The sequence below is a fragment of the Gekko japonicus genome, unplaced genomic scaffold (genome assembly GCF_001447785.1).
Source record: "Gekko japonicus isolate JY-2015 unplaced genomic scaffold, Gekko_japonicus_V1.1 scaffold3493, whole genome shotgun sequence".
Classification (NCBI taxonomy): Eukaryota; Metazoa; Chordata; class Lepidosauria; order Squamata; family Gekkonidae; genus Gekko; species Gekko japonicus.
In genome coordinates, this window is record NW_015159814.1 from 40,623 (window position 1) to 60,855 (window position 20,233).

The 20,233-nt window shown below is 40.7% G+C and overlaps 1 protein-coding gene across 1 annotated transcript in view; it reads left to right on the forward strand.

Annotated features, from left to right (window-relative positions):
- The window catches only part of LOC107107436 (protein kinase C alpha type), a gene marked incomplete at its 5' end in the record, with an annotated part of 29,275 nt that extends 17,491 nt beyond the window's left edge, over positions 1 to 11,784 (forward strand). Inside the window, 4 exons of the mRNA XM_015407742.1 lie at positions 2,534 to 2,614; positions 5,045 to 5,152; positions 7,191 to 7,331; positions 11,321 to 11,784. Of these exons, the coding sequence (XP_015263228.1) occupies positions 2,534 to 2,614; positions 5,045 to 5,152; positions 7,191 to 7,331; positions 11,321 to 11,485 (495 nt within the window). The remainder of the gene's footprint in view (positions 1 to 2,533; positions 2,615 to 5,044; positions 5,153 to 7,190; positions 7,332 to 11,320) is intronic.
- Positions 11,785 to 20,233: the final 8,449 nt, after the last annotated feature.

Consider the following 20,233-nt stretch of genomic DNA (forward strand, 5'->3'; position numbering starts at 1 on the left):
TCATCAGATCTTGGAAGCTAAGCAGGGCCGACCCTGGCAAGTATTTGGATGGAAGACCTCCAAAGAATACCAGGGCCAGGAGGCAGAGGCAGGCTATCAAGCTACTTCTCTGAATGTCCTCCACACCCACCCAAGTAGGAGTCACCAGAGATCGCCATAACTTCCAGGCACAAGCAAACACGCATGCGTGCACACACATGCACACAAAATGCAAAAAATACCCAAAAAAGCAGCATCCTAAGCCTGGATGAAACTGAAACTCTTGTTAACTCTCATTTATATGTGGAGGTGGTCAGATCTTCTTTCTCCAGGAACAGCCAAAACAAGGACATTGGTTAAAAATGTGCCTGTTTCCCCACCACCACCAATGTTCCCTCTAAGCTGTGGGGTCTTGTGGGCAAAAATTCTACTTTGTGAACTACTGCCATTAAAGTTGTGAGCGAGCAGTTTGGCTGCTGCACGAATTAGTTTGCTCTGGAGCCATCCTTCCTGAGCTAACACAAAAACCTGTGAGCTGGAGGCTAGAAAACTGTGAGCTAGCTCACACTAACTCAGCTTAGGACATTGGTTAAACATTTGCCTGTTTCCCCACCACCACCACCACCATTAATTGTATCAGGGGACAATGAAAAGTCAGAGAGCACCCCCAAACTGCACATATTCTGTATCAGCTTTAAATCATATCTTCACCACTTTGATCATTTCTAGATCAAGACTGTCTGAATTAAGATTGTAGTTTTGCCCTCATCCAGTCTTTCGCCATCTTCAAACCCACGTTGTGTTTTCACTGCATCCCTGGAATTGGATGGAAAGAAAGAGAGACAGTATCATCTGCAATGTAGTGAAGCACTATAAACTGAATGCTGAGACTATCCAGTATGCTGTATGTCAGACTGCAAGGGCTCAGTTGGTTATTAGCGCATTGTAGTCTGTCTGTATGTTGCTGTTGAAGGCATTTTTCAGATATATTCAGCAGTTTTGTGTATTGATCTAACTATCCAGCTTTAAGGCAAATATAATATTTTTACACCTGTACAAGCCAGGCTATTTCATTGTTATGTTATATGAACAAATTTGAGGGGCCTTGAATCTCAGCCAGGAAAGTGGACTGGAAACAAAGTAAATACATTATTCTGACATTGGTGCAATTACTAAATTTTGTTCAGTCACACAGTCGAGTCCGACTCTTTGCGACCCCATGGACCACATCACGCCATTTTGTATTACTAAATACAAAGGATGAATTGGAAGGCACAAGTCTGTGTGCCTTTTGCAGTCAGGATGGTTACAGGTTAATCTATAGAACAGGGATGTTTATGACATGCTCATTATCATTCCACTTTTAAATGTGATTGAGAGTGTAAAGCTCCTATTTATTTACAATATTTACATACTACCTTTCTTCAGCTCAAGACAAAATAAAACCACATAGAACTAACGAAAGTCTATTATTTTTTTAAAAAACAGAACTCTATTATATGTTATAAAATCTAGCCACCAGAAATGGGAATTCAGAATTTCCACTTAAACCAGTCATTGAAAGCCCAGTAAAAAGAAAGAACACTCAGGGTAATTTCAGGGCAACCTTGCATTTGCCGTTTCAGTAGATGTTTCCAATGATGACAAATGAGATACTTCTTTTCATATCAAAATGTTGCCACATTTTGAAACATCACAGCAGATTCCAAAGGTTTGGGTTTTGTTTTTTGTTTGTTTTGTTTCACCCTCAAACAAAAATTGTTTCAGTAGCAAAAATGCAATATTTTAGTTGCATTATTTATCCTGCTGCAAATGGAGCTTGTGAGAATCATAGTTTGGCTTGGCATGGATAACATCTAAGTCTGTATGGGATTACAATATTTACTTAATAATCTTCTGGCTATCATGTTGTAATACAGAACAAAACCATTCATAGCAGAATCTTTGCAATTGTTTCACCCTTTGGAGTTAGTGCATGAACAACATGCATCTTTGGGAGGGGGAAAGTATTTGAGACTTTTATTTTATTTGGTTTTATGTAACATTTTAATTATTACCTGTAAGCCACCTTGAGCCAAGAGGAAAGGCAGGGTACAAATATTTTAGTTAAATAAATAAATATGGGGATTGTATGTCTAACGGTGCCCTGACCTGGATGTTCAGGCTAGCCTGAGCTCATCAGGTCTCAGAAGCTAAGCAGGGTCAGCCCTGGTTAGTACTTCAATGGGAGACGACCAAAGAAGTTCAGGGTCACTATGCCGAGGCAATCGCAAACCACCTCTGTTTGTCTCTTGCCTGGAAAAACCCCATAAGTGGTCGACATGTCAGCTGCAGCTTGACAGCACTTTACGCAAACGGTGTCTAATAGTGTAGTCCTAAACTAAGTTGCATCCTTGTAAGCCATTAATGTCCGGTGGACTTAAAAGGGCATATGTTCAGGACTGCAATGTAAATCTCCTTGTACTATTGTAAATGTCTCTTTAGGTATGTGTTTGGTTTGTCTTGTCTGAAAAAACTTTAGATCTTTTAAAATTATCTTAATTGAAATTTCCAGATAATTGCTTATCAGCCATACGGAAAATCAGTGGACTGGTGGGCCTATGGTGTATTGTTATATGAGATGCTTGCTGGTCAGGTAAGGTTTGCATCAATTCCTTTGTACAGCGAAATAGTTCCATCAGCCTTTATTACCAACCTGTTTCTTTGCGCTCGTAGTCTGATATTGTGCATTTAAGCCTGTAATGAGAAAAGCAAACACTAAGTGGCAGAGTTTAGCTCAAAGTAGCTTACCAAATTTGTTTAAATGCAAGAATTGTACTAGAAACAAAGAAAGCAGGTTAGAATCTGGACAAAACTATGGTAATCCTCCTCAGTGGAAGTAGCATGGATATATATACAGCAGCTGTGTGCTGTGGCCCTGCATCCTTTCCCTCTTAAAGCTCGCAGATTTCATTTCATTTTCATTTACTGAGGTTCTGTCCCGCCCTCCTCTGCATGTGGGCTCAGGGTGGGTTACAACAGATAAATAAAACAGTTAAGAACAATTTCACATACTTACACTTAAAAACCCAATCAGGCCTGTAGCCACAGTGGGGCTTTGGGTGTTGAGCCCCCCTGAGCCCTGCCCCACTACCCGATGATGCCGGGCACCCCCACCTCCAGTGCACCTATCCCTGCAGCCCTGAGACTGTAGAAAGAAAGGGAAGCCGCCCTGCAGCTTCTGGTCAGTTTTACTCCCCACCCATCAGCTGTTAGGTTTAACAGCTGAAAGGAGGGGAGTGAAACTGACCAGAAGCAGCAGGGCAGCCTCCCCACCACTTCCCCGAGCTGGGGAAGGAAAGGAAAGCTGCCCTGCCACTTTTGGTCACTTTCACTCCTCTCCCACCAGCTGTTAAACCTAAGGGCTGTTTCTCCCAGAGTGAACCTGACCAGAAGTGGCAGGGCGACTTTCCTTTCCTTCCCCAGCCTCCCTGCTGCTGGGAGGGGGATCTGGGAAAGTAAAGAGAGAGAAGGCATGGTGATGGTGGGGGAAGCCAATCTCTTTCTCCTGGGGTTGCTAATCTCCAGGTGGTGGCTGGAGATCCCCATTATATCCCATTGATATCCCTCCTCTCCCTAAACCCCATGCTCCCCAGGCTTCACTCCCAAAATCTCCAGTTATTTATTATTTTTAAGTATACATATGAGCATAATAGGTGCCCCACAAAAAAAAATTTGCTCCCCCCAAAACAAAAAATCCTGGCTATGGCCCAATTAACCCAATTAACATAGCACATGATGGCAAACAGATAGTTAAGCTCCCACGTGCTCACTGTATGTGTACCCAAAAAGGACCAGCGTATTGAGCAAGTGGGTGAAGCCACCACTGGTGGCACAGTTTGATATAGTGCACAACACAAGGGTCAGATTGGAACAGGGGAGGCCAATGTAATTGGACACCTGCCACCTCAACCAAAGGCCTGGTGAAACAACTCCACTTTGCAGACCCTACACACATTTCTGGGAACACAAGTGGCTTTTTTTATAACTACTGGTTTTATATTCAGTTTTTCTCCCACAAGACCAAGACTCCCTGATACTAACTGAGCCTTGCACTGCAGTACCTCCTAAATCTGCACGATTGCACAAATGGGAGCAGACTACTGGCATCCCTTTTCCCCTTCCCAAGAAATGTCTGCCCAACCATCATGATTGGATTCTTTAATCTGACATTGGTTCTATTGGGCTTGTTGATTCTGTTTGTATTGGGTTTGTTGCTTTTGTGTTTTTGACCATTGGCTTTGTTGCACTAGAGAAAGCACGGGGTTTTCCCCATAGGAGACAATGGAGACAAGTAGGCTGAGGGCACCTTGTGATCTTTAGTGAACAAGGAGGACTAGGTTCCCTGAAATGTTAATGTCATGTACTTGTAAAGGAGCTGCGGTGGCTCAAGTGGTTAAGACGCTGAACTGCAGGCTGTGGAAGGTCAGTAGTTCGGCAGTTCGAGACCCGAGTTGCCGCATGATGGAGTGAGCTCCCGTCTCTAGTTCCAGCTCCTACCAACCTAGCAGTTCGAAAGCAAGAAATTGCAAGTAGATAAATATGTACCGCTTCGGTGGGAAGGTAACAGCGTTCTGTGTGCCTTGGTGTTTAGTCATGCCGGCCACATGACCACGAAACGTCTTCGGACAGCGCTGGCTCTTCGGCTTTGAAACAGAGATGAGCACCGCAACTCTAGAGTCGGATACGACTGGCTTTCGAGCAAGGGAACCTTTACCTTTACCTTTACTTGTAAAACAGCTGCTCCAGACCTCTATAAAGAGTCCCCCATAGGGAATAACTGACCCAAATATTTTCAGAATTCTGGGGGGGGGGGACCCTCAAATCCGAATTCTAGAATAGTACTGGGGACCAAAATAATCCAGAATACCGTTACGGAAACTGTTCTCAAAATCTGAATACAAAAATACAGAATATTCCCCCAAATGCACATCCCTAATACTCCCTGCTCAGGGAAATATGTTTTGGCACTACCTTGTTGGCCTTATTTTACCTTCTATTTAAAATTTAGCTTTTATTTTAACAGCCCCCATTTGATGGTGAGGATGAAGATGAGCTCTTTCAATCAATAATGGAACATAATGTTTCTTATCCAAAAGCCATGTCCAAAGAAGCTGTGTCCATTTGTAAGGGGGTAAGTAAGCTTATGATTATTATATGAGATGCATTTTCCACAAGGTTTGGCTCAATGACATTCTGTACTTTTTCTGTGGGCAAATCAGTAAAATCTGTAAATTCATTCTTTAGCCTGGTTTGCATTCAAAGAGAAAAGCTACATTTATAGGGAGACAGATGAAGTCAGATGAATGTTTCCACAAAGAAGAAACTAAACTTTATTGAAAATCAGGTCTGTATTCATGATTATGTGGTCACAGCATAGATAAGTACATGGTTCACACATTAAAAGACAAGGCATCACAGATTCGTGTATTTAATTTGTTATCTCGTCAATGGCTTGATACAAACTGCCCTGAAAATGGTTTTCTCTAGTGTTGCAAAAAGATAAGAGTTCTCTAAGGGCCTAATTACATGTCAAATGATCTTTGGGTCCTACATGGGTCCACCACAACGACTTTGAATCAGAAGTGTGATGTGAGTTCTCTGCTGAAAAATGATCAGAACCACAGCACACATAGAGAGAGTATATAAACTTTCTACCCCATGCTACTCTCACAAACTGAAATAGCCTCAGAGGTTGCTATTTGCCCTATTGGAGGTACCGACATTTACCCCATAAGTACACAGTAAGCCTCAATAGGGCAAAGAGCACTCCCTGGTGTCATTTCAGGCCAGGAAAATGGTGGGTGAGGTCTCTCACTCCTCTGAAAATGTCATCAGGCGCAGAGCAGCAGCTGCAAGCTTAAAACTTCCTTCTCTAGGGCTTGTCTCCAATAGTGATTGGCCAGGAGATTCTCCGGATCCTTTTAAAGGCCTGGGAAATTAGGAGAATCAAAGAAAAACAAGATGTCTGCTGCTGATGATGGGAAGCACTAGAACACAGAAGACAACATGGATTTTCTCTTTTTTATGTAATTTTTTATTTTTATATAATTTTTTATGTTATAGGAAACATGGATTTTCTTGGGGGTGTTTTGCATAATGCTAGTTTTGCATCTACCATATTGGAAACTGCAGTAACAACTTGAAACAGCAATTTTCTTGTGTATTTTTGGTTCAGGAATTTCAGCATGCATAATAAGTTCTGGTCCTGTAATAATGATGCACAAGTCTGTGCCCTGTGTGCTCCCGGGGCTGAATAAGGAATGCACGGTTGGAGTCCAGGGAGAGGATAAATATCTGTTTATTGCAATAATCAGGAGAATACAGGACTGGATACCTTGGCACCCAGTAACACCAGCTGTATTCTGCCCCTACCAGGAAGGGCAATAGGTCTTACACCCCAAATGACATCATGACAGTTTACACAGAAAGAAATCCTTAACTGGTGTTCAACAGGTATCATCATCAGAGCATCATTTGAGCTGGCACGTCTCTATTGGGAAACCTCTATCAGGATCTTAAGTGCCAGTAACTGCGTCCACTTATCTGGTCCCGGAACAGGGGAAGACATCAATGAACAGAGGGGCCTTCTTTTGGCTTCATTCCTGGCTTATTTGCTTCAGTCTGAAACTAGGGAGTTTCCTGATAAGATGCACAAAACTTAGCTCTTAGGAAACCTTCTGGGGCCAGATGCGCTTCTCTACACAGAAAGATATTTGTTTTGCGAACACTCAGAGTCTTTCCATCTCATAGCTTTACTTCTCAGATGTCCTTCAACTGGAGAGCTTATAATTTCAAATGTATATTCTATTATTTTCTGACTCTAAGAAAAAGACCTTTAACCATTAAAATAATATTCTAATTAATCCTACTCTACAGCTCTTCTGTCTGGGCTAAATATTAAAATCTAAATTCACTTTAATCAGACTCCTAATAAGGCACAATGACAGCTGTCATTCTACATGACAAGAAAAATATCAAAAATCACTTTCATAGATCACATTCACTGGTCCCATGAAAGAAAAAGGTTTAAACTGTGTTGCATTAAAATAAACCGGGGGGGGGGGAGTTGTGTCATGTCAGCTTTTTGTGTAAGCCCAGAACTATATTGACATCTGTTCCTTCCATTTTGAAAGTCACTTTTCATCATTTGGTATGTGTTTGATATATAGTTGATGACTAAACACCCTGCCAAACGTCTTGGTTGTGGGTCAGAGGGAGAGAGAGATATCAGAGAACATGCATTCTTCAGGAGAATTGACTGGGAGAAACTGGAGAACCGAGAGATACAGCCTCCATTCAAGCCTAAAGTGGTAAGAAAGCTTTCCACTTTCAGAAAAGTATAAGCTGTTTAGGTTCACACCATGAAACAATTTTTTTGTCTATGCAGGTCCCACAATCCTCTGGCATCATATTTCCAGGGGCCAAAAATGACTACTGGTAGAAGGGGGTGGGGTTTGCAGGGAAAATCCATTCATGTTGTGCTGAGAGTTGTGATACCTAAAATTGCAATAATGAACCCCATTTCTTTCAAGGCTTTGAAACAGTTCATTCTCAACTACAGCTGTATTTTATGTAGATTTGTAGATATTTGTATATTTGTTGTATATAAAAATAAAACATTTCTTTCTCTGAAACAGAAGCAACAGCCCTAGAATTACCTGGGGCTGCTTTTGCAGCTGCAGGGCAAGGAGCGAGCAGAAGGGGAATTTATAGGGGTGCGCATTCAGATCTATCTAAACTGAAAATATACCTGAAAAATACTTTATCGGTGTTTTGGGGTGTTTTTCAGCATCCGAGATGTATCTGGGTTTTCTTGGGGAAACAGAAGAAAATCCCAAACAAATCCCAGATATATTCAGGAATTACCAGTAGATCTGAAAACAGCAGAAAGGCAGGAGCAGATTTCTCCTGCCTCACAACTGTTTGTCAGGCTTCTACTGCAGTCCCTTTAAACCACTGCAGGAGAAACCAGACCCAGGATCTGTGTGCCGCTGGGAACCATCTCCCCACGGCACGCAGATCCTGGCTGGGATGGACTCCAGCAGACCTTGGCAGCATCCCTCTTCGATCCTTTGGAGCTGTCGACAAAACTTTTGGCATGGCAGTAGTGCTGCAGTATTGGCGGACAAGTAATTCCTGCAGTGGTGGAGGAACTGGGAGACCTCAGAGCAGCCGCCATTTCACCTGTTGCCCCCCACTTTCCTGTGAGAGTTGATTCTCGGTCCCCCCCCACCCGAGAGTTGCAAACCATGCCCCCAGCAACAAGAAGAACAAAATAATAAATAAGGAGAAAGAGAGCTGCTGCCATTGGAAGCAACCCACCCCTCCCCAGGGGCTGCATTTTGACTAGTGCTGGGCTCCAGCCTCCCCTCCCTCACATGCAGCAGCATTCCAACCCATTAGGAGTCTCTCACAAGGTGCAAGTCAACAAGGTGCCTGGGTCCAGCTCCCCCTTTGGAGGGTAGTTTTCTTTTTGTGGCCATGGCAGTGAAGAGGCTTCCTAACAATAGCTCCGAGTCTTGGGGTGGGGCCATTCAGCAATGTACCCAACTCAGAGGCTGTCGGCCAACTCACATCCCCAGGTGGCAAGGGGACCACACACAGTGTCTGGCCCCTGTGGGATCTGGAGACTTGCCATTCCATGTTGCTCCCCCAGCAGGCAGGTGGGCTGGGGGAAGTTGGGTGCCATCAGCTGACAGGCAGGTCACCTGATGCTGGATCCATGTCCCGTGTTGCACCAATGCTCCTGTGATTGTATTCACTGAAGACATGGCCTGTTTTCTCTCTGGTCACTTTCTCTGGTCAGTTTGTTTTCCCCTTCACCCTGGATCCCTTGCCCACCCTTAAGACCACAAAATTTGCACTCAATACATTTTTGTTACCAGCCAAACATGGATTTGAAAATGAGTAAATTAGAGAATTGGGCAAAACAAATTATGAGAAGAAGAATGAATCCAGGCTTCTTAACAGTTTTCTGTAACATCACAGCATTTAGATACTCTGGCAATAATTGTTGCTGGGATAATTTCTCACTCAGCATGTCTACATGCAGATATGCATACATATAAAGCTCCTGCCTTCATGTTAGCAAACTCTGTCAAACTTGTCCATTATTTCCAAGAACTTGATAAAAAGAAGTTTGTTCGGTACTCCATGGTTTATGGCTCTTTCATCATAGAAACACAATCCTATGCACATTTACTTGTGGACAAGCCAAACAGAGCAGAGCTTACTACTTCCAACTGATCTTCACGGGCTCCGGTCACACGGGCTGGAAAATGCAGGGGGGAAGCGTGGCTGTTTGCCCCGGAGCAAAATAACGCGCGGCTGCACAATCAGATGGCCGGTTGAGGTCCCTCAAGGTCCCGTGGTTAGGGGGGAGGTGCCGATCACACCATAGGCAAAGAAGCGGGGCGGCGCAGCAAACGGGATTATTTTTTTTTAAACTGAAGTGTGCGCATGCTCCGTTGGGTGCTTGTGCGCATCCCATGGAGACTTGGGGGGGGACCTTTTTGCGAGGGGACATGGGCGGGCGCCAGATGTCACTGGAAATGCGATCAGATGCCCGCCCTTGCCCCGCGGTTTCCAGAAACTAGTACCTTGGAGATACTCGTTTTTTACCCCACATCTTCGGCGGGAAGCCTCGGGTGAGCCACGGGAGCTCTACGCTTCCCAGATGTGGCAGTGTGATCGCGCCTGGAAAATCCGCCTATCTTCTGTCTCTGTAGTGTGGCTAATGCTCCGTGTGACCGCAGCCATGGAAGTGTATTTCTCAGGAGATTTGCAGTCTTCCATATGCATACAACTCCCAGCTGTGAGATGCAGCTATAGCAAAAGTGAAATATTTAGGGCATACCTGGCTTAATCATCTGTCATTGATCCCATTACTGTATTGAACATGTGGTACAAATGTATGCACACCAATCAGTGAAGTAACCTTACTGTCCTGTAATCTGTTTGCAGAGCAACCACCTATTTGTAAGGCTTGATAGATAAAACAGGACCTGGTGGTACCAGGGTGTGCAAAGTACATTGATCTTGTCAGTTGCTTAATGGAGTATTCAGCTGTAGCCTTACCCAGTCCACATTGTTGTCATCATGCTGTCTCTTGGCAGCTGTACCTCTGTCTCTTCCAGCTTATTGCCTCTTCACACTCTGTAAGAAAGTTGACCTTGACACAGTCATCCTGGAACACCATTATTCTGAAGTGTGATCTGGAATCAAAATCTTAGGGTTGGGCATTAGAGTTGTTGGGATGGGTCAGGAGTATTTAGTGTAATCTTTCGAAATGGTGATAGTGATTTAGTTCTTGAGTTCCCTATTTCTCTCCCAGCAGCACTAGACTTACCCCAATATAGTTAGTGTTACCTATCATTTTCTTGACAAAATATGGTATTAAGAGAAAATGTGGCATCAAAAGTAATATTTGTAGTTTAAATAGCAACAGTACCTTTAATGAAAATGCTTCATACAAATTATATTCAACTACAGGAAAGGTGGTTACCAGTTCCAGTCTGAGCACCTTGAAATAGCTTCTGTGGAGACTATAATCTGTGAACATCATGTTTTATGGAGGAAGTAGTGCTGTTCCAAGGTGTTTAGTGCAAAATAAATTGTAAAGAGCATTCTCTAAAGTATCTATTCTTGGTTTGTGAACTAGAATTCACTCAAAACACTCATCAAGTTAAGGGCCTTTTGATTGTCACAAAGTAGCAAGTCTTTAAAGCACAGTGAAAGAGTAATAGGGTGTATCATTTGAAACACTTTTCCATTTATAGCAAACCAGACATTAAGATAGTGTATGTTGGCAGAACAGTGGCACAATCATGATAAATCCCACTGTAGGGCAGCTATGACTCATAGACATAGCCATATAATGTAGTTGAGAAAATGTAGCATGATGCTTGTTCCTCTAATAGATTGGATCCTATTTTTACCTTTAGAATGCTAAAAGAAATGCCCATGTCAAATATGTGAAATATTAATTACTTAACTGCACCACTTTTAGTTCTGATGTTAATGATTAAATAGGAATTCACTGAAACCTTTGTATTACAAGCATTGTTCCAGTCCAAATAGGGGGAACATATATGTGTAGAGAAAAGCATGTATTTTGAGCTGAATGCCTATGAACAACTGCCTAATAACAAGCTTATTATTGTTCAACAATACTATGTCCTTCATTTATTATGTCAGATTTTTTGTGGCATAGACTGATGTATTTCAGTGCAACTTTAAATACTTTCAATAGATTCCATTTTCAAATTTTGTTTTCATTATTTTTTCTTTTGCCTTACAGTGTGGCAAGGGTGCCGAAAACTTTGACAAATTCTTTACCAGAGGACAGCCAGTGTTAACACCACCTGATCAGCTGGTTATTTCTAATATAGACCAAACGGATTTTGAAGGATTCTCCTATGTCAACCCACAATTTGTTCATCCCATTTTGCAAAGCATAGTATGAAAGTGATAGACATGGAAGCCACACAGTGAAAAATTGTCCTTAACTCTGGAGTTTTTAGACCTTTGCCTTGTTGATTCCATTTGGGTCTGAAAATTGTAGGGGTAGGAAGCAGGGGTAAGAAGTAAAGGGAGATTTTGAGGTTTACAAGCAAAGAGTGTGTGGTCTTCGGAGATCACCACATGAGCACCCCATTGTATTCATTTAGGAATCACTGCTGCTTTTAGGTTACTTTTATGAAACTAGTCTTTGTCAGTGCATTTTTATAACTTCTGTTGTCCCCATTTGTACCTTGTATCTCAATGACTCACATTTTCTCCTTATAAACTTGATAACAAATGTAATGGTACCATGTATGTTTGGAGAAAATACTCTTTAAAAAATCAAGCAGATCAGAAATGTTTTGTGCACAGCCCTTTGGGACCAGTTCTGTTACTGGTCTGGCTGGTGTCACAAATACATGATTGATTAATAATAAAGTAGGTTTGGTATAAAATCATTGGAAATGAAAGAAGATTGACAAGAAGAGGTCAAAGTGAGAGAAAAATTGCCTTTTGAAACAAACAAGTGGACAAATTTGGTCCACCAGCTCTTTTAAAATCTGTCAGTCAAAGGAGATGCGAATATCTGAGACAAAACCTCAGTTTGGAAAGGAAAAGTAGATACATGGGATTGATGTTAACCACTACCTGTGATTAATTAACTGAAAACTGCCAAATACTGATATATGTGTTACTTTTAATCTCCATGAGATTATTTTGTGATTCTAGCTACCGTTTTACTACTTAATTTACTCCATTACTCACATTTCTAATTAAGACAGTTCTAACATTACATGATAAAACATTTTGACTCTGAAACAAATCTGCAAGCTCCCAGTCCCCTCAATTTATATTTATTTATTAAGCAAGCTGCATGATAGGTTTAGAGTAAGGAAAGCGCTTGCGCAGTAAATTCGTGGAATTGTGGAGTTCAGTGTCACTCCAAGCCTTTCCTGGGTTGGTTAAGGTTTTTTAAAATACAGTTAAAATTTGGTTTTTAAACATTGGTATAGGAGCCCTGGAGTCAGACTAAACAAAGGGAGAATGAAAATCGGTTGGAGATGATAATACATTTTTCCATATGTATCATGCAATTAATTTTGCATGTTTAATAATAAACATTAAGTGATCTATATTATGGATAATTTGATCAAATATAAAGCAGATGATATAATTTTAAAAAGACACAGCTGTGCTATATTTGTGAAGGTTCTTTTTCTGGATAGCCTTTTATTTACATCTAGCTTAATGTTTTATTATGATGATTTTGGGTTTGGTTTTTTATTTTTGTATTTTGAGGGCCTGCATAGCATTGATCATTTAGGGCAATCTCTCCTTTTTTCTTGCATATAGCTACTGCTAAATGATTATGGGTACCTACTAGTTTTCTACAGAACTTGCACCACAAATGACAGAGAGATGCATGTTACACATGCATGTGCTATTTTTTTCTCCTGTTTAAAAGCTGTTCCCCAAACCTCCAAGCTGATAAAGAGTGAGAATTTCTCATGCATATTTTTGCATTTAAACTGCTCTTGCACCAAATTCCAAAACTATTTTTTGACCTTAGGCAATTTAAAGGGCAGTTTGGCATTTTTGTGGTGAGGAAGATTTGAACAGTAAACTAAAAAAACAGCTAGCTGCATGCTTAGACCATGTGTATTTCCGCTCTTTTGAGTAGCGGCTATGCATATTACTTGCCAAAAAAGGAAAAAATAACTCCTGTATGTTAAAGTCCAGTGGCACCTTTAAGACCAACAAAGTGTTATTCAAGGTATAAGCTTTTGTGTGCACGCACACTTCTTCAGATACAGTGAAATGGAAGTTACCAGTCCATACATATAGGAAGAGGGTGAGCAGCAAATTAGCAGGCAACATAATGAAGAAGTTTAACAGATGCAAGGATCTGTTAAACATCTCCATTATGTTGCATGCTAATTTGCTGCTCACCCTCTACTTATATGTATGGACTGGTAACTTCCATGTCACTACATTTGAAGTAGTGTGCGTGCACACAAAAGCTTATACCTTGAATAAAACTTTGTTGGTTTTAAAGGTGCCACTGGACTTGAATTTCATTCTGTTGCTTCAGACCAACATGGTTACCCACCTGAATCTATCCTATATGTGTTCTGCAAACAACAGTATGAAGAAGAGAGGTTCTCAGATTTACATTACATCTGAATTGTGCCAAACTATTTCATTGCCCCCTTCTTGAAAATTCTTGTTTAATTTAATAATTGTTGTCTTTTTCTTCTGTGATAATGAAGACCTGTGTAAGGACCACTTCACATGAGGTTTTATCTTCATAGGAGTACATTAGCACAATGGGAAATACATATAGCTATGCACATTATCATGTGTGAGCACCATGCAGATGTCTGTTTTTTGGCATCTATACATATGTTTAGAATCCTTTGCTGATCTCAGTTTTTCAAGATGCACAAGTAAATGATGAACTACAGAGGTGCATGGCACATATGATTATATACATAGTTTTCCACAGGGCTATTTTTGGGCAGGAACGCACAGGAACGGAGTTCCGGCTGGCTTCAGAGTTGGCTACGCCCACTACAGCCAAAACCTCTGCATATGTGGCTACAAGGGGAAGGCCTGGAGAGCGACACACACACACCCCCGGTGACTGCATTCCCTTCCCTTCAAGGGGGGCTTGCCCAGGCTCCTGGCAGCTACAGGGCGCCCAGCAAGCCAAGGGAAGGCATGGGGTGTGGCCTAATATGCTAATGACTTTCTGTTGTTGGGTGCGGCCTATTATGCTAATGAGTTCCTGCTGGGCTTTTTCTACAAAAAAAGCTCTGGTTTCCCCAAAATCTAAGTAGAAAACCTTGCACATCAGCTATATTCCACAAAGGCAATGAGGACTTCAAAGAAATCTCTTTTTTAGGCAATTCTTATTCTGTAAGTATATTTTAGTTGATAAAGAGCCCTCTACATTTAGAATTATGGGAAGATTTAGCAATTATAAGTTTATTCAAAATTAATTATTATAATAATAGGTTATTTTAGTTTTTATGTTTACTTCAAGGGTAATGGCATACTACCCCTCCCCCAGTTTAACTCTTGTATAGGATTTTCAGAATTTTTATACCAATTCATAAGGTGTGCGACACCATACAAGAGTATGCCTGTATTTTTGCCACATTTTAATTCACATTTTCTTATTGCCCTTTGGTAACCACTTGTGGCATTGACATAGGCATAGCACTTGCTGCAATTCCTATTTTCCCCTATATTAACAGAGGATTAAATTGTCTTGCATAAATGTGTTGTCACTTCTGGACTCCTTTTTATCCAGATCAGCAGTTATTTACTCAGTTTATTCTGGGCTATCAGATAAGAGCCGTTCAAGTGGGTGGCAGTATCTGTCAAGAAAATCACTTTAACAAAGGGATATCGGGGGCTCCTACTGCTAGAATACATAGATGACATTGGAAAGCAATTACAAAGAAGCATACTGTGAATAAGAGGAGTTTCCAAATAGGGAATGCCAGTTGTTTCATTTTTTTAAAAAAAATAGAAAATAGCATAAAAATGAAACATATGGTCAGTCTAAACAAAGCATACTAAACATACTTTCAAGCAAAAGTGCTTAACTGTCTAAATAAGCCTATAGCAAAAGTGCTAAGCCTATTTTACACTACTAAGCTCAGTTTTGACACCAGCTTTTCCACATTTGTCTTTTTTTCTAAGCCATTGTCACAGTTTTCAAGAAAGTAAGTATATTTTGACTTTATTGAATAGATAATTTTGAATGTCCAGACTGAATGCTTGGTGGATGATATATAATTTGCACAGCCTGGAAAAAATGTCCCATTTACTTAACAAATTTTTGCCACTGTGGATGTGATGAGGCTCAGATGTTGTCCATCAGTATTCCTGATAAGGAAGCTCTATCTCAGAGTATTTTTGTTGACAGAAATTTTCTCTTCCCTCTGTTGCTGAATTGTGAGATTCATTCCAGTGGGAATGCCACACAGTCTGGGTGGGGGTCATATGTGTAGTGACATCAGTATGCAGGGTGCTCTTCAGAGTAGTAAAAACGAAGACAGGCCTCTGCACTCAGGGAACTCACAGTCTACAAGTTGGACTGTTAGAGTGACTGTGAGTAGCATTTGTAGAAATGAAGTACAGATGGCTTGTGAATCGTCACTGAGGAATCTGTATAAAGAGTTACAGAAGCTTGTGAATGATCATTCAGGAAAATCAAATGAAAGACTGGCAAGTAGCTGATGGCGACATGGACTTTGATTTCTCATTTTATATGGAAGTATATTGTATAACAACAAAAATAATAACAATAATAAATCTGTTTTATGCACTTCAAAAAAGTATTTTCCTTTAGTTTCTTTCCCAGCAAACATATATGTGCTTTCAGAAGCACTTTTGCTTGCTTTGGAATTTGCCAATTTAATAGAAAACAGTATTTTCTATTCTTAAATTACCTACATTTGTATAATGTGGGGTGTTCTTTTGGACTGGATTTCTTTAATACCAGCATAAGTGTGACATTCTTCATTTTTTTATAACTTGGAGGTCACCACTTATACAAAAACATAAAAACTTTAATAAAAAGCGGTAGACTAATGTACTTAGCTATTTATAGTGCCCAAAGCATGTTATCTCCTCCATTTTATCTAACAAGATGTATTTAAGGTATGAGAGAAAGAAGGCTTCCCCTAGCACCCTGTCATCAGGTATTTCTTAACCTGGACCATTTCTAAATAATGGAAATAGTGTGTGTGTGGTTTTTTTGTTTTTGTTTTTTTAAAATCCTCTTGAAAGGCAACATTTCAGTTTGATTTAGATTTGGTAAACACGGCTTCAGCATTAAAAATAGTTTCTGGAATTAAATCATATTTTGATAATCATATATCAAAATTTTAGTAAGCTATCCATACCACAGACTTCTGCTCGAGTGTTTTAAGGGTTTTTTGGGGAGTGCACTATGAGGCATGCAAGAATCAAAGCACATCTTATAGGGAAGGTCTAAGGTTGCTAAGCTTGATGTAACTTGGTGTTTTTTTGTATATTCAGTGTATTACCCTGTTTTCCTTTATATCCTCCCCATGTGCTTTCCCATCAGCAGTCTCCTGTGATTGGAGAGCTTTGCACCCAAGAAACTTCAAGCCCCTAATGGAATACCACAGGGACAAGCTGAATTGTGTCCTTAGTGTGTATTGCATATAATGATTATTTATATATGGTCATCCAGATGCAAGAGATTTCCCCCTCAGTCAAACTCAGCACCAATATGCCAGCACAGTATATGTGGGGTGGAGTAAATATTTACAATATTTGGTTTACAAAAGTTATTCCAACAGTGAATTTGGAAAAATGTATTTCTGTTCTTCATGTTGCCACTGGGATTAAATTATCATCATTGCTTTTTGTTGACCTATGTAAAATATCTTTGAACAGGACATAGCTACACTTGAGTTCCTAATATCTGACAAAGAACTGTTTACTTGCAGTGTAGTCAAATACAAACTCTAGTGGTTAAACCTCTCTTTTCTGCAAATTGAGAACAAAACCTATTTAAAATGTATAAGTGAACTGACTGTGATGTAGCACCGGTAACTGATTTTTATGACTTCCTATCAACTGGTAAATGTGCTAGTGAAGCTTGGCAATTATACAGCCTTATCATGTGAAACAAGCAAGCATGCACTTAAGCCCTCCCCATATGACAATATTTAGTGGGAGGGGGCGTAGCTGTTCCCATAGTTTTATCACAGGTCTGGGATCTAGGAACAATGGACTACTTTTCTCAGCTCTGCCAATGACTCCCTCTGTGGCCTTGGGAAAGGTACTAAACCTTTCTGCCTCAGTCTCCCCATCTGTAAAATGGGGGGAATTATAATATTTATTCCCTCACAGACTATTGTGAGAGCTGTTTAGTTATTGTTCCTGGTGCACTTTCAATGTGAAGAGTTCTCTTTAAAGTATTACACTTTTTAATATGGGATCCAGTTACTCAATTTACATGATTTTGCTGGAAATGCCATACTATTTATACTTTTTTATACAACTTTAATAGTTCTGCTGAACAGTAACTAAACTTATCCTAATGCATTTCTTATGGGATCTGGAGTATGTTTAGCTGTTGTCAAGCAAAGTCCTATACAGTGCTGAAAATGCTGCTTTTGCAAATTTATTAGGCACAATTTTCCTATTACTAAGATTCAAAGTGAGTCAATGGATGTCTTAACAGCACTGATTACTATAGGGCAGAGCTTCCCAGTTGTTAAGGAAATTTCTGTCAATGTGTAATAAAGCTGCCAGAGAGAGACAAACTATGGTTTTGAAAGTAGCTGATTCTCTCTGCAAAAATCTCCTTCAGCTGGTAATTCAGTTTGGCTCTGAGATTTTCTGGGCTTCTTTTGTGACTAGGCATTATGATTGCCTCTAGAAGAGAGATGTGACATGCCAAAAAGGATACCCAGGAACTCAGTTTGCAGAGCACGCCATAGTCTAATTCCAATGAGTTCTTTTGTACTGAATCTCCTCTTCAAAGGCACATATTCTACCAGGGATTTCTCCTATGCAACCCTCATGGATACACTGGGTAGGATGAAGAGTTTTACTATACAAAATCATTAAGTTCATCACTTTTCAGCACAAGCGCACAGATGTTTTATTCCCAATTCAAAGGCATTGTACATGCCTCAACAGTTCCTGTGCAAAATAGGCATTATTGTTGATTCACTTCTTGGCATATGCATACTTTCCCTTTCCACTGCAGTAAGTTGGGAAGCCTTTGCAGAAGAGGAGACTAACTGTGCACCTATTTGGTAGGGTGCCTACATCCACAAGAATTTGCTGTCTTTATTTGTAAGCAACCAGTGAGTAATTCCATTGTTGTGAATTGGGCTGCAGATGCTTAACTAAGATTTCAGTGGTCATTCCTTCTGGTATGAATAGAGGACTGAATACTATAAACTTCCCAGAAACAGTTTCAGATTATATCTTTTTTTTCATTACGTAGAGGAATACACGAGTGAGTCTAAAAAAACGAAATGTGCTTTTGCTTCATTTAAAGTCTAAAATATGCAGGTCACAGGCTATTGCCCAGCTGCAGTCTCCAAAGTATGGCCTTTTAGCATGCATGCATGATACCTCTCAAGTCATGCTATTTACTGTGTAATCTTTCTTTTAGTAAATGTCAGAATCAATAACCTTTTACAATTTATATATACCATTTTAAGGCCCGACATTTGTATTTATAACAGATTAGAATGTTTTCTAATTAATAACTGCAAGGTACTGTAGGAAATATGGAGAGGCCATACATTTGGAGAGGGGAATCTAAAACTATTGCAGGCAAGATTAATGTACAATTATTGCACTTTCCTCCCTTAATGATTAATCTTGTTTGCATGACATGTTTTTTTGTTAAATATTAATAGTAGTTTAAAAGCAAATGCGTATGAATAAAGATGCTGATACTTATTTTGTGGAAGAGTGTCTGTTTTTGAAGGTTATGGCAAACTGATTTAACCAACTATATATCTTTGCCCACCCATGCCTCCAAAGAAACACAAGTTATGGGTGAGACTGGGAACTATTTACAAATAAGCTGATCTGCACCCCTTCATAACACGTTAAAGCATGGGTTGTATTGTGCTTGCAAAGCAAGATTCCTCATAGGGCAAACCCATCCTGGCCCGGAGCCAAGTCCAAGATCCTTCTGGACCTTTCTAATCTTGGCCTGCACACCAGTGTGTAGAGGGGATGGAGGGGCACACTCCTGCCCATGACTGCTAAGCCTTAAGGCACGTCATATGACCCCAAGCCCTGAAGAGGCCCCCAGCTGAGTCACCCAGGCTGCCCAGCCTATAGGTACTGTATAGAAATATTGCTTCTGTATTCACATGCCTTCTCTTGTGATGTCTTTTGATAACATGCTGTGTCTTGTTTCCTGTTGCAAGCCAAATGGTGAGGCCACATGGCCTCAATAGCCATGCCATAAACCCACATTCTTTCACACTTTCATGCCAAAAGCCAGACCTCATGGCTACACTCTCTGGCCCACTTGCGACCAGTCACATACACAATGAAGTAGCTGGAGTTTGGGTCAGATGACTGCAGGCGGGGTCCCAAACTTATAGCCTATCCCCACACGCAGCTATGGCAACCAATAATTGGGCACACCCATGCCCACTCGCAATTGGCTGATGACCACATCTAATTTGTGACTGGAATTGGAGTATAATTGTTTGATCCCTATGGGAGTGAGCTCTCTCTCTTAGCTCTCCCTTCCTCCTCTTGTCATTGTCTGTTTTATTGCACCTGAAATGCTGCCTCTTGAAGGACAAAGAGTTGCTTTGTGAACTGGAGCACCGGGTTGTGCAAAGATGGGATTTCCCTTCAAAATCCCTTGGACTATCCTGGACTGTGGATGTTCTGACTTGGTAACTATGAATCATTAATGTTTAGTTAAGGCAAACAGCCCTAGCCTTTATTTTTGTAATCTCTGGTAGTCTATGCTAAGCTCTGTACTGAATAAAGATCCTTCTTATTGCTAATATGTCTCTGATGTTGTAACTGAATTTCAAGTCTGAGTCTTGTGCCTAAACGCTCACCATATATGCTACCACTGGAGAGTAAAAGTGTGCATCTCTAGATTGAGTTGCTAGTGTGTTCTGGAATCTCTCCCTTAGGAAAGGCAGGGACTATTGAAGAGAGATTC